A 12,777-nucleotide genomic window follows, 5' to 3' on the forward strand; every position below is an offset into this window, starting at 1 on the left:
AATTTGGTATATTTGCCTACTGTTATATTATCATAGTTATATCGTTTGAAAACTAGAGTTTAAAGGTAGAAGGTATTGGAACTCCATAAGTAAATAAGAAGACACCAATCTAGTTTGGATTAATTTGTCTTGGCAAACACTTTAGGTACACGTTGGAAAATTTATATAAAATCTTGTTATTCAAAAAATATGTCTTAATACGAATTTATTTCAACGGATACAGAGGTATTTTGAGAAGTCATTTTATATTGGACCGTGCCACATTATACTGTTAATACTCCAGGTTTTATAGGTTAAGGCGGTCACCAACCGTAAAGCTTGTAAAGCTTCACAGTGTAACAGGTCACGTCCTAAGCATTACGTTGAATAACGAGAACAGATTACAGTGTGTAATCTGTAATGGTACCGTTTGTAGCATTACCTACAGTAGTTAATGGCTAGGTTGTCCACAAAACAAAGCGTACCCGGACGCCAGTGATATTTGGAATGCCGACAGATGAGATGCTCCTTAATCAACAGTACCGCAGTAGTATAGCTTAATAAAGCTAGTATTAGCTTTATAAAGGACAAAACCGATATTGGGTCCACTCTTCAAATGATACAGAAATGAAAAATGTAGTAAAAAATTTGTATTTTTTACTAGATTACTCCGTCTGAATCTTAGACGAATTAATATTGGCAACAGAGAAAATAAGCAGATTAAAATTTTTTCATACTGATCCAGCTTTACAAATGCGTATTTCACTGATTGACTGGTTGTTTTGTTAGCTGTCTCTGAAAATGCGCGCTGTCTTTGGGTACGTTTGACAGTAAGTTCATTTTATGTATTATCTTTATGAAACTGACAGTGTTCTTAGAAAGTTTGACAAAATGTGTCAAAAAATGTCAAATTCCTAGAAAAACTGCCAGTTTGACACATACAACGAATTTAATGTCAAACGAAACCAATCAAGTTGCGCAAATGCACCTTGAACAAGTAATTTAGCTGATTTGGTCAACGTGGATTTTTCTGAAAATTGGCCTCATGAAATCGTATGATTTTTTTGGACCCGAGTTTGTATAGAGATTGGATTTCTACTTTAAACTTCTGTTAGGAAGAAGGCGAAAAATATTTTTATTTGACCAGTTAAACTGCGTAACAATTGTAAGGAAATAGAAATGAAAAATTTTCCTGATCAAATTAGTCTCACTCAGCATAAAGTTACAGCTAACTGCAGCATTGATTTACTGCTGGATCAAATAAGTAAAATCAACTGTTACATTATGAGCAAATTTTCACGGTAAGTGAACGCCTTTGCAATAGTGGAATTTTATCACAAACCTTAGGTTCCGCCAATCGGTTGATTGAAAAACGATTTGTTTTTCATTTTCATCTTTGATTTCATTGGTGGAAAGAACATTATGTTCGCGCGTTGTTTATACGAAGTTATTTGATCACGGGTTTGAAATCTTAGAAACATAACAAAACATGTTCAATTGTTTATTACTTTTTTGCGCATTTTACAGCACTAGAATACCTACATGTTAAATTGTTTATAGATTTTTTATTCGTTTACAGCAACAGAATATAAAAATCGGCCGTTTGTTCTCTTTTGAACTTTGATTTTATGTTTCAGTATATCTAGATTATTTCAACATGGCACGTCTCATGTATTAAATTTCGTTGCAAGCAATTTTTACATATTATATTTTTTTTTATAGTAATCATACCTAATTTCTCATATAAAAGACATGATTTCACATAATATGAGAAGTCGTGTCTCCTGAAACTGCTCAGTTTGCAGTGTGAAGGTCTGCGGTCTGCTTAATATTATATATATTTAGTGAGTGTTAGCCCCCATTCGCACGAGCATTAAAAACGCGAAGCTTTTTTTCGAGCTGTGTTACATTTTAAATTTTGGGCGTTGGAAATAGACCTCCATTTAACTTTATACTATATTTGATCGCTTTCTTACGCCCGCTAAAAAAACGCTCGTGCCAATGGGGGCTAATTTAATTTCATATTGTTGTTGAACGTTTTTTTAACGCCCGTTTAAAAAACGCTCGTGCGAATGGGGGCTAAGGCCCTGCAGCGTGGCAGCCGGACACTCATTCACGAGGCTAGTGAACGCGTCTGATAACGCCGGCACGTCACATCGCGCCACCGCATTATCTCGCGCTAATCACCGCCGCCGGCCGAACCTTGACACACACTCGTGTTCAATGACTAAACACCGGACTCTATTAAAATGCCATTGTATGTTTATGTGATTTAATTGTAAAGCTCTGAAACTTAAAGTATGTTCTTAAGTTGGGCAACGAGTAATCATGATTAGAAGAACAAAAGAAGGTAGATAGGTTATACGCGGAACGCAAGTGGCACCTTAAAACTATGCTAATTAGCAAACAAGAGCTCAATCGCCGCACTGTCACTGAAATAATTTTTGTGTGTCAGTTGTAAATATCGTATGTGGTTTATGTAACCTATCTACATCTTTTTTCTTCTAACGTCATTGGTCTTTACTTGTTTCTGACTCGAGAAATAGACATCGTTCGTCGATCGTAAGAAAGGATCATTTAACAAATCAAATTCATTTATTTTAAGATTTTAATTTTAATAAAATAAAATAATTTGAAAGTCGATGTCTGTTAGGGAGTAGTGAGTAAGTATTACATTTGACCCGATTATTGAAGTTATTACAGAATTGATCTACATGATAAATTGCTAAAATTAAATGAATTAATATTATAATTATATTTTATTGTAAAGAGACTTTATACTAAATTCAAAATAATTAAGTATATTGAAAATTTATATACATGTAACCCCAAAAATGTTACCTTGTTATCGAGTTAATGAAGTTTCGTCACGATATTCTTCATTACTGAAATTGTATAGATCAACAAAGGGAACCTTGGACGCTGCCCACTTCAAATACTTTCGAGTTAGTTTAACTAGCTCGAAAGAAAATTGCAGATGTATGTAATTCTGAGGCTGTCCTTTGTCTAATCAAGTTTCGCTACGGTATTCTCTTCTACACTGTAATCGAATAAATCAACAAATTTAACCGTTTTTGTGTCGCTCTTCAAATAAACTTTCGCTTTCAGCTATAGGTATCTTTATCAAGTTTATTTCTGCTTCTACAACAGGTGGTATTTCCAAATCTACTTTTTTCCATTCGACCTTGACGCTTCGAACGGTGAAAACCGTGACAAGATCCAATGAAACCGTGTAAATTAAGATGTTACGGAAGACATTTTAGCTTTACATATTTTAAGACCGACAATTTGTATAGGAATGAAAGATTTCTTGATATCCTATTGATAACTTTCGCCCCTTATTTTAGTGTTGATGTAAATCTATATTAATATTATGAAGAGGAAATGATTGAGAATAATTTTGTTTGCATTGAATAAGATCTGAAACTACTGAACCGATTTGTTAAATTCTTTCACTGCTAGACTACACTATCCCCTAGGCTATATAGGCTATATTATATATATATATATATATATATACATATATATATATATATATATATATATATATACCCACCTGCATTCGTATTATTTATTTTGTAATACTCATAGAAGCAATAACTATTGCAAGTTCATTATGAAAAATTTGTGACTGATTTATATGTATTGCTATTGCCATTGCCATTGCCATTTGTTTACATCATTATCCTTTTGAATTCAAAAACTTTGTCTTATATCGCATTCGCTTGAATTTGTTCCAGAACTTGTTATGCGTAATACCAATTATTATATATTCATATTAATAGAGCCGTGATAGCCCAGTGGATATGACCTCTGCCTCTGATTCCGGAGGGTGTGGGTTCGAATCCGGTCGGGGCATGCACCTCCAACTTTTCAGTTGTGTGCATTTTAAGAAATTAAATATCACGTGTCTCAATCGGTGAAGGAAAACATCGTGAGGAAACCTGCATACCAGAGATAATTCTCTGCGTGTGTGAAGTCTGCCAATCCGCATTGGGCCAGCGTGGTGGACTATTGGCCTAACCCCTCTCATTGTGAGAGGAGACTCGAGCTCAGCAGTGAGCCGAATATGGGTTGATGACGTGAATTGATTCCATTAAGTACACTAGTTAAGTAAGTAGTGATAAGCCTTTAAATGTCTCAAATTACTCTCTAAACTATTGTGGATATTAGTATTTACTCATATTAGTGAGTATCACGTCATCAATGAGTCAAGCCACCTACATAATAGAGATCCTTTTGTGCATAATGCAAAGCAAATTGTGGGCGTAACCGACCTCGGAAAAGGTTTTTTGGCATTCGTCGGTCTATCACTGGCATGTTGCATAAAACTGCAATAAAAAATGTATATTGTGTACTATAGCGACTTTTGAATGAGTGAAATTCGGATGTTTATTCTACGCCTTACGAATGAAAGAGGTTTTCGAATCGATGTATGTTTATTTTTTTTCTGATTGTGTAAGTGCCGTGGGTTTCTAAGCGGCGTCATTGGAAATTTTGTGTGAAGCATCTGATGGAGCTCAAAGGTGGAAGCAGAAGAGATGCTTCTACTTTCGTACAGACGCCTGAACGACTCTGAGTCGCCCTTAGAGTTTCTCCTCTGAGACCCGGACATCGGCTTAGAGTTTTATGGATAACTTTACATCATTATGTCTCGATGAAACGAAGCCTTATATATGTCCAAAGCATGTTCCACAGCTCAAGTTATTTATCCACGAAAACTTTTAAACTTGAAAATCAGCCCAAGTAGGTAGCTACTTAACTTAAATGGATACTTTATACATTACAACAAATTAAAATAAAAATTAAATTTAGCTCTCCGTCTGTATTATCTAAGTTAATTATTTGTATATGTACATTTCATCATCATCATCATATCAGCCGATGGACGTCCACTGCAGGACATAGGCCTTTTGTAGGGACTTCCAACTATCACGATACTGAGCCACCTACATCCAGCGAATCCCTGCGACTCGCTTGATGTCGTCAGTCCACCTGGTGGGGGGTCGGCCAACACTGCGCTTACTAGTGCGGGGTCGTCATTCCAGCACTTTGGGACCCCAATGTGTGCTATGTACTACTACACTATGTGCCTCGCCCTTTGCCACTTCAGCTTCGCAATTCGTTGAGCTATGTCGGGTGACTTTGGTGACCTCATATGTACATTTACTCGTACACAAATACATTATTTTTGTACATTTAAGTAATTTGTCTTCCTAACAATTATTTTCAAGGCATTTTCGTACTTACGCAATAAATGCTCTTACAGCATTAGATTATCTTAAATATCTTAATGGATAGGTAAAAAATCATAAAGGTCGTAACGACGTGTAAATCTGTGCAATAAAATAATTGCCATGACGTTTGTTTTTATCGTGAGTCTTCTTAGAGTTGTTGTTTTTCACTATATAACAGGAAATTGAACTCTTTATCCTGTTCTTACTCGTAGATCAGTCCTCAAGCGTTACACGTGTAAATTGAATCAAATATATCACTCTTAAAGACCTGCAGCCTAATTCACTATCTTTAACGTACCTATGCTAGTTGACATTAACGAAATTGAGTTTCTATGTAAAAATGTCATCCAGTGCTTGCTGGTAGATATCACACAGTGATGACAACAAATGACATTTCTTCAGTTGATTTGATTTCATTTTAATAGATTGTTAATAAAGACCAAAATATTGAATAGGCCAGCTTAATAAACTTTTCTTTCTTTCTTTTTTATTTTACGGAATAAAATAAACCTAAACCAGGGGATCAATCCAATCCCAAATATCTGTCAAATCGGTTTATTATTTGCAGCGTGAAGGAGTAACAAACATTGCACCCTTACACATATTTACAAAATTTAAATTTGCATCCTCCTCCTAACAAGTTAGCCCGCTTTCATCTTAGATTGCATCATCACTTACCAGGTGAGATTGCAGTCAAGGGCTAACTTATAAAGAATTGAAAAAAAAATTCGCCTCTGAAAGAAAAAGTCAGGTTCATCATTTTATACAAATTCTCGAACACATAGTTAAGTACCAGAATTCTTATCTGCCAAGATATATCAGTCCGAATTCAATTTAGTTTCGATCTTACCCCCTCCAACTTCATCATCAGACAATTTCATCAATCGATTGATCGATCGATGAAAAATCTCCATGGCACCATATAGGCCTGAATGTAATTTGAATGTATGTACCTAATTACTAATTAACACACCTTATTTTTTACGTAGGGGATTAATAACAATTACCTACCTATTAGGTAATTATTTAGAAGTAGGTAGTAACACTAGGTACTTTAAAATAATTAGGTATGACAGGTGACCTTATCGCGAAAATGCTCGTAACAATCTCTTACAACTTTCACTTTTAATTGATTTTCGTAGAGTTTTATAAAATCTAATCTATAATTAAATTTTGATAACCAAGTGTGTAAGTATTCCCTAAATCACGTGCTGATAAATATAAAGCCTTAAACACACTACAAATTTTCAAATTCTTTTATCGAAACAAATTTGAATTTTTGTGGTACAAATGGCCACATCATGTGAGTTTTTTTTTTCAAGTTTTCCAGACCACCTAAAAATCAGAGACCTATTCTTAAGTTCAAATCAGCCCGGTATGATGGGATGTTTGCTTAGCAGCTTTGTTTAGCTTAGAATGCAGCAAAATGCTGAGCTGGTTTCGTTTTCTAGGTAATGTCAATAAGAATGGGCATCTTGGTGCTTCTATAACTTGGAGTTGTATCTCCAAGTGGTAAAGCATCCCGCCAAACACCGCAACTTAGCGATAAAGTTAGCCTTTGTAACAACGTCTAAATATTTGTATTGACAAGTTAGCCCTTGACTACAATCTCACCTGATGGAAAGTGATGATGTAATCTAAGATGAAAGCGGGCTAACTTGTTAGGACAAAGACGAAAATCCACACCCCTTTCGGTTTCTACACGACATCGTACCGGAACGCTAAATCGCTGGGCGGTACGTCTTTGCCGGCAGGGTGGTAACTAGCCAAGGCCGAAGCCTTCCACTTCTTCAGGCAGGTACTGAACTAATTAGTGTGAGGGTGAGACTGACGATAAAGAAGTTCCGTTTTATTTCCAGTCACTGCACCAACCAGCACCCTACAACGACGATGCGATGGCGATAGCGGAGAGAGACCGGTGTTCATACGGTCGCATACCCAGGGCGGCGGCGATCGCCGGCACAGCCAACCGCAAAGTGCGGGTCTACTCCGACGGCATCTATGACATGTTCCATCAGGGACATGCGAGACAACTGCAGCAAGCAAAGACTGTATTCCCTAATGTCTACCTTATTGTAGGAGGTGAGTTTATTATATTGTGACTTTATTATATATTAGTCTTCTTATTGTAGAAGGTGAGTTTATTGTCCTAACACCACAATTAGTAGATGAGCAGGGCGAGATGCTGCTAAATTTTGCAGTTACTAAAGCGTAATGGGGACCGATTACTTTTGGTAGATTAAACGATAAGAAAAATAAATGGTTATTTACTTTTTTCGCTTTTAGCGGTGGAAGAAATAACTACAAGAAAGCAATTTTTATTACTTTGGCTTACTGACATTGTCAGATAATTTTAGCGAATGAGTTAAGAGATTATTTCTTTCAAAATGAGTAAAAAAATAATCGCACTCGTAACTCGAGAACTTAAATATAAGGGTTTAATTTTGTAACTTTAGGACCCTCCCATTCCATTACATTACGCTAAAATTGTTAAGATTTTCAAAATGCACACCTTTTAGTAATTAACTAACCTACCTGACGTGCTGGTTGAGCATTTCTGAAGTTTTTTTTGGTTGCTCTAAACGTACCCACCAAACCGTACCGTAACCACCAATATTAAGGGCTCATACTTGTGGAGGTACTCAACAACGTGCAAGGTATAGTCCCTTATGTTTATTTGTCGCGCTCGAGTAACTAAAATCCCCTCTTCGGCTCTCCCACGAAATTTAAAAAAACTTTTATGATTACGTGGTTCATTTGATATCATTGATTTTGGTTTAAAATTACTAGCAGACTCCTGCGACTGTTTTTACGAGAAAATTAGTGTAGGTTTCCATTTATGTTCTATTTCAAGATCATAGAACGAGTTGAGCTAATTTTTAAGATAGATATCTATATGGCATCGCGTAATTTGATGTAGATCGTTATAAAAAGTTTATAAAATATCTTACTTTGCATTGTTTTGTTGTATCTCGAAGGAATTATGCAGCGTTTTCGATGAAAGTTCCCTAACGGTTTGATTTTTTCCAACTCTTCCAACAATAATCATCATATTTTAACCGATTTACACAATATATTGACAAATTATTATAATTAGTATCTAAACCTTCCTCATCTATTGATTGAAATCACTATCTAAGTATCTAATGATGAAATCAGTTAAGTATTTTTTGAGTTTATCGAGCACAACTCGGATTACAGACAGATATTATTTAGATTTAAAATTAAATCAGATTTAAACTTTTAATAGACAAGGGTTCTCTCTTGAAAAAGCAGATGAAATTCTCTGGCTATATATAAAAGCCATATCATGCAAAAGTTTATTTAGTAGGGAGGTATAACCGATTGAGGATGTTGTTTCATATTCCATTATACAAATAGATCACTGGATTAGCCGCGATTTGATATGTGGGAAAACCCATAATATGTATTTTATTTTGTGGTCGTAATTCTATACATTGGATTCACATGGCTGGGTATTTCGCCCAAATCAATCGCTAACTCATAAATATTTGACACAATTCGGACGTGTATTTGGAGTTAAGTTTCTGGTATCAAATACCTACTTGTACTTGTACTAGTATGTATAAGTATAAATTGTTGAATAAAATTATATTTCCTTGATACAAATATCGATTTTGATTAATAGTAGTATTGTGGATAGTTGACGCTCACGACTTTATCGGAGTGAGTTTAGGTTCATCATCATCATTATCAACCCATATTCGGCTCACTGCTGAGATCGAGTCTCCTCTGAGAATGAGAGGGGTTAGGCCAATAGTCCACCACGCTGGCCCAATGCGGATTCGCAGACTTCACACACTCAGAGAATTATGAAAATTCTCTGGTATGCAGGTTTCCTTACGATGTTTTCCTTCACCGTTTTGAGACACGTGATATTTAATTTCTTAAAACGCACACAACTGAAAAAGTTCTAGGTGCCCCCGACCGGTTTCGAACCCACACCCTCCGGAATCGGAGGCAGAGGTCATAACTACTGGTCTATCACAGCTCATAGAGTTTAGGTTATCGGATCATTATTTTCCCTAAATATTTTGATCTTGATAAAACAAAGCCTTGTGCGAGAAACATACAAACAAGCAAACAAACACACATGCGCATTAGTAATATTAGTTAGAATGATATCATAGAATACAAGTAATTATAGTATTCTTGTGTAAATCTTACCCTACATATCGTGCTAAAATGATTACATGCCTTATCATTTCACTTTACCTTGTTATCTTTTTAAGTTACTTGTACTATTTTATCTTTATCTTTAAGATTATAACGAACATTACGCAAATTGTGTTCACGGCCAATAATAATAACTCTGTCAGTGCAAACGTTCGCTTGCTAGCTCGAACATTTGATAATAGTAATCTTGAATGACCATAAATCTTTCAGAATATAGTTTACAAACATTTCCGATAACCATTGTTGAGCCATAATTGTTGTAAATATACAATTAGAAAAAAAAAGTCTTGACAAGCAGATAATTACTGTTGCTCAGTGGCGTGCGCTTCATACATGCATTGACTCACTGCATACCCTGACCAACAGCCTTATTGCAAGCTACTGCTGTTGCTATTAAAAAGTCTTGTCACGAAAGCCTTATTTCTTCTAAAGTATGGTTGTACTGACCATAACTAATATAAATGCGAGTGTGAGTTTGTTTGTTATGCTTTCACGCCAAAACTACGATTTTTAAACTTCACCAATGTAACGCCACATTAGCAGCGATTAACATATGCTATATTTTATCCCAAGTCCACGGGAACGGGAAATACGCGGGTGGAGTCGCGTGGCGTTCGCTTGTATGTAATAAGTATGGACATATGGATATGAATTCCCAGTCTATTCATTATTCAGTTATCGATCTTCGGACCTATCGATCGTACGATGTTAATGACGTACATTGAATTATATTTTATTCTGACATAAAAGGGTCGCTGATTGGGTTTGTTAGTATGTATTAAATATAAGTATTGATTCTTAATTAAACAAAACCTTGTGAAGAATTTCATGATTCGTCTTTTAATATAATAATAATAATCAATAATCATATTCTATTCAATAATAATAATTTGATCTTCATCGACAAAATGTTTCAATGAAAGGAAGTCTATATATTCCTATGTTTGCAGGTGAAACATAACATGAAATTTCACTTGGAATTTAAAGTAAATAGACAGAGCTGTTAAAGAATATTTTCCTTTATGTAATTTGGTTATTATGATTCGTGATGGTCTATAATGACGTTTCTTACATATTCATGTATTGTCATCAGAACTCAGAGCGTGTGCAAAATTTCATCCTAATCGAAGACCGGGAAGAGGGTCAAATTAAGATTCCATGATTTGATTTTCTTACACACATAAAATAGTGCGAATTCTTTATTGATTCAACAAATTCACATTTGAACTTTTCAATAGTACCTACCTACCTACTAGTTATGATAAGTGGTGATGCAGTCTCTATATCGTCGGCCATTATGGACAACAACAGATGAATCATGAACTCATGAGGCAGTTCCCCTTCCCACTAACATTGCTCAGCTGTCCACACGATAGGGTAGTTTTAATGGACTAAAATTGTTCATTATTGTTCTACTAGAGTGAAAAAAATCATATTTTTTTGAGACGTGATTCTGATTATATAAAAACTTTGGTCCAGTAACTTTTTGTCGTAGAACCATTAACATCGATATTTTTCGGACCCTCCATACAAAATTAATATTGTTTATATTAAATTTGATATAAATCAACTACCCCATTGTGCATCTTACAAATATACTGAATTTATTTTGGCGTTTGTCCCAAAAATCGACGCAGTGACTATCGATCGTCAAAGATCATTATAGGCGATTACGTTCTACGCGCTGGCCTTATTAATTTTTCAAATAGTAAAGCAACGCAGAAATCTATGTCATGAAAAATATAATTTCCTAAATAGAAAATAGCTGGCAATCGAATACCTCCCAGCTACGAAGCAAGTTTCAAAACAAGGAAACGTCGCTTCGTTGCATTTTGTTTTGATCAAGCACACATGACACAAATGTTTTTAAAACTGATTCGTAATAATGTTTCTGGTCTCGTCGTGCGTTTGTTTACTCTGTCGTCTATTTTTAAAAATACACGGAAATTTTCGCACGCTGTAAAATATTTATAAATATTTATTTACTTTATTCTTGTATCATAAACACGCTATATTTAATTTCTAACATAGCAAACTTTTAGGATAGAATTTATCTTCAATTCCATTAGATATTTAATTAATGAAATCTATACTAATATTATAAAGCTGAAAAGTTTGTTTGTTTGAACGAGAAAAATTCCGATTTGAAAAATTCTTTCAGTGTTAGATAGTCCATTTATCGAGGAAGGCTATGGGCTATACATTATCCCCGTATTTTGACAGGAACGGGAAACATGCGGGTGAAACCGCGGGGCGTCAGCTATACACATATTATATTATCTTTAATTAATTGATATAAATTGTCATTAAAGACGTTTATCAAATCAAAAATATAAGTCGATACCATCAAACATTTTTGTGATAGATACACACGTGTTTCCTGTTATTGTAGAAAATATAACTAAATAGGGAAATAGGATTTTGACGGCCTCCGTGGCGCAATGGTATGCGCGGTGGATTTACAAGACGGAGGTCCTGGGTTCGATCCCCGACTGGGCCGATTGAGGTTTTCTTAATTGGTCCAGGTCTGGCTGGTGGGAGGCTTCGGCCGTGGCTAGTTACCACCCTACCGACAAAGACGTACCGCCAAGTGATTTAGCGTTCCGGTACGATGTCGTGTAGAAACCGCAAGGGGTGTGGATATTCATCCTCCTCCTAACATGTTAGCCCGCTTCCATCTTAGACTCCATTATCACTTACAAAAAAAAATAGGAAATCTTCCGCAGGCTAGTAAAAATAACAATGAATTCCAGTAACTACAGTTTACTAAAATTCAGCCGTCAAAATGCATTTTACAAAATATGAAACTTTTCTCGTGAAATAGGGCAACCTACTTTTAGATTCAGGGCACTGCCCGTTTTTCACCGTTACGTTTTCAACCTACAAAAGACATTTTTAAAGAAAACAATTCTGAAAATTTTCCATTGTTTTAAAGCTCTAGAAAACTTACCTTTCTGTTACCTATTTGTTTACACAATACGTAGTTCTAACTGACGAGACAGTGATTTTGAACAGAAAATAACACATTAAGTAATTACTTTCATTATACCTAGTAATAAATTCATTCATCTAGTAAGGTAGATTGACAAGAATAAGCAATCTATACTAATATTATAAAGCTGAAGAGTTTGTTTGTTTGTTTGTTTGTTTGTTTGATTGAACGCGCTAATCTCAGGAACTACTGGTCCGATTTGAAAAATTCTTTCTGTGTTAGATAGCCTATTTATCGAGGAAGGCTATAGGCTATATATTATCCCCATATTTCTACGGGAACGGGAACCACGCGGGTAAAACCGCGCGGCGTCAGCTAGTATTAATATAAACAACGTCAATATAAAATAAGGGTCTAAAATATATCGATATT

General features: G+C 35.3%; 1 protein-coding gene across 3 annotated transcripts in view; it reads left to right on the top strand.

Annotated features, from left to right (window-relative positions):
• Nucleotides 1–12,777, top strand: part of LOC112043086 (choline-phosphate cytidylyltransferase A) — a 49,995-nt gene that overhangs the window by 16,166 nt on the left and 21,052 nt on the right. For all 3 annotated transcript variants that reach the window (XM_024078373.2, XM_024078381.2, XM_024078356.2), the window contains one exon: nucleotides 7,076–7,298. In XM_024078373.2, coding sequence (XP_023934141.1) covers nucleotides 7,076–7,298 — 223 coding nt within the window. The remainder of the gene's footprint in view (nucleotides 1–7,075; nucleotides 7,299–12,777) is intronic.

This window comes from Bicyclus anynana, chromosome 4 (assembly GCF_947172395.1).
Source record: "Bicyclus anynana chromosome 4, ilBicAnyn1.1, whole genome shotgun sequence".
Classification (NCBI taxonomy): Eukaryota; Metazoa; Arthropoda; class Insecta; order Lepidoptera; family Nymphalidae; genus Bicyclus; species Bicyclus anynana.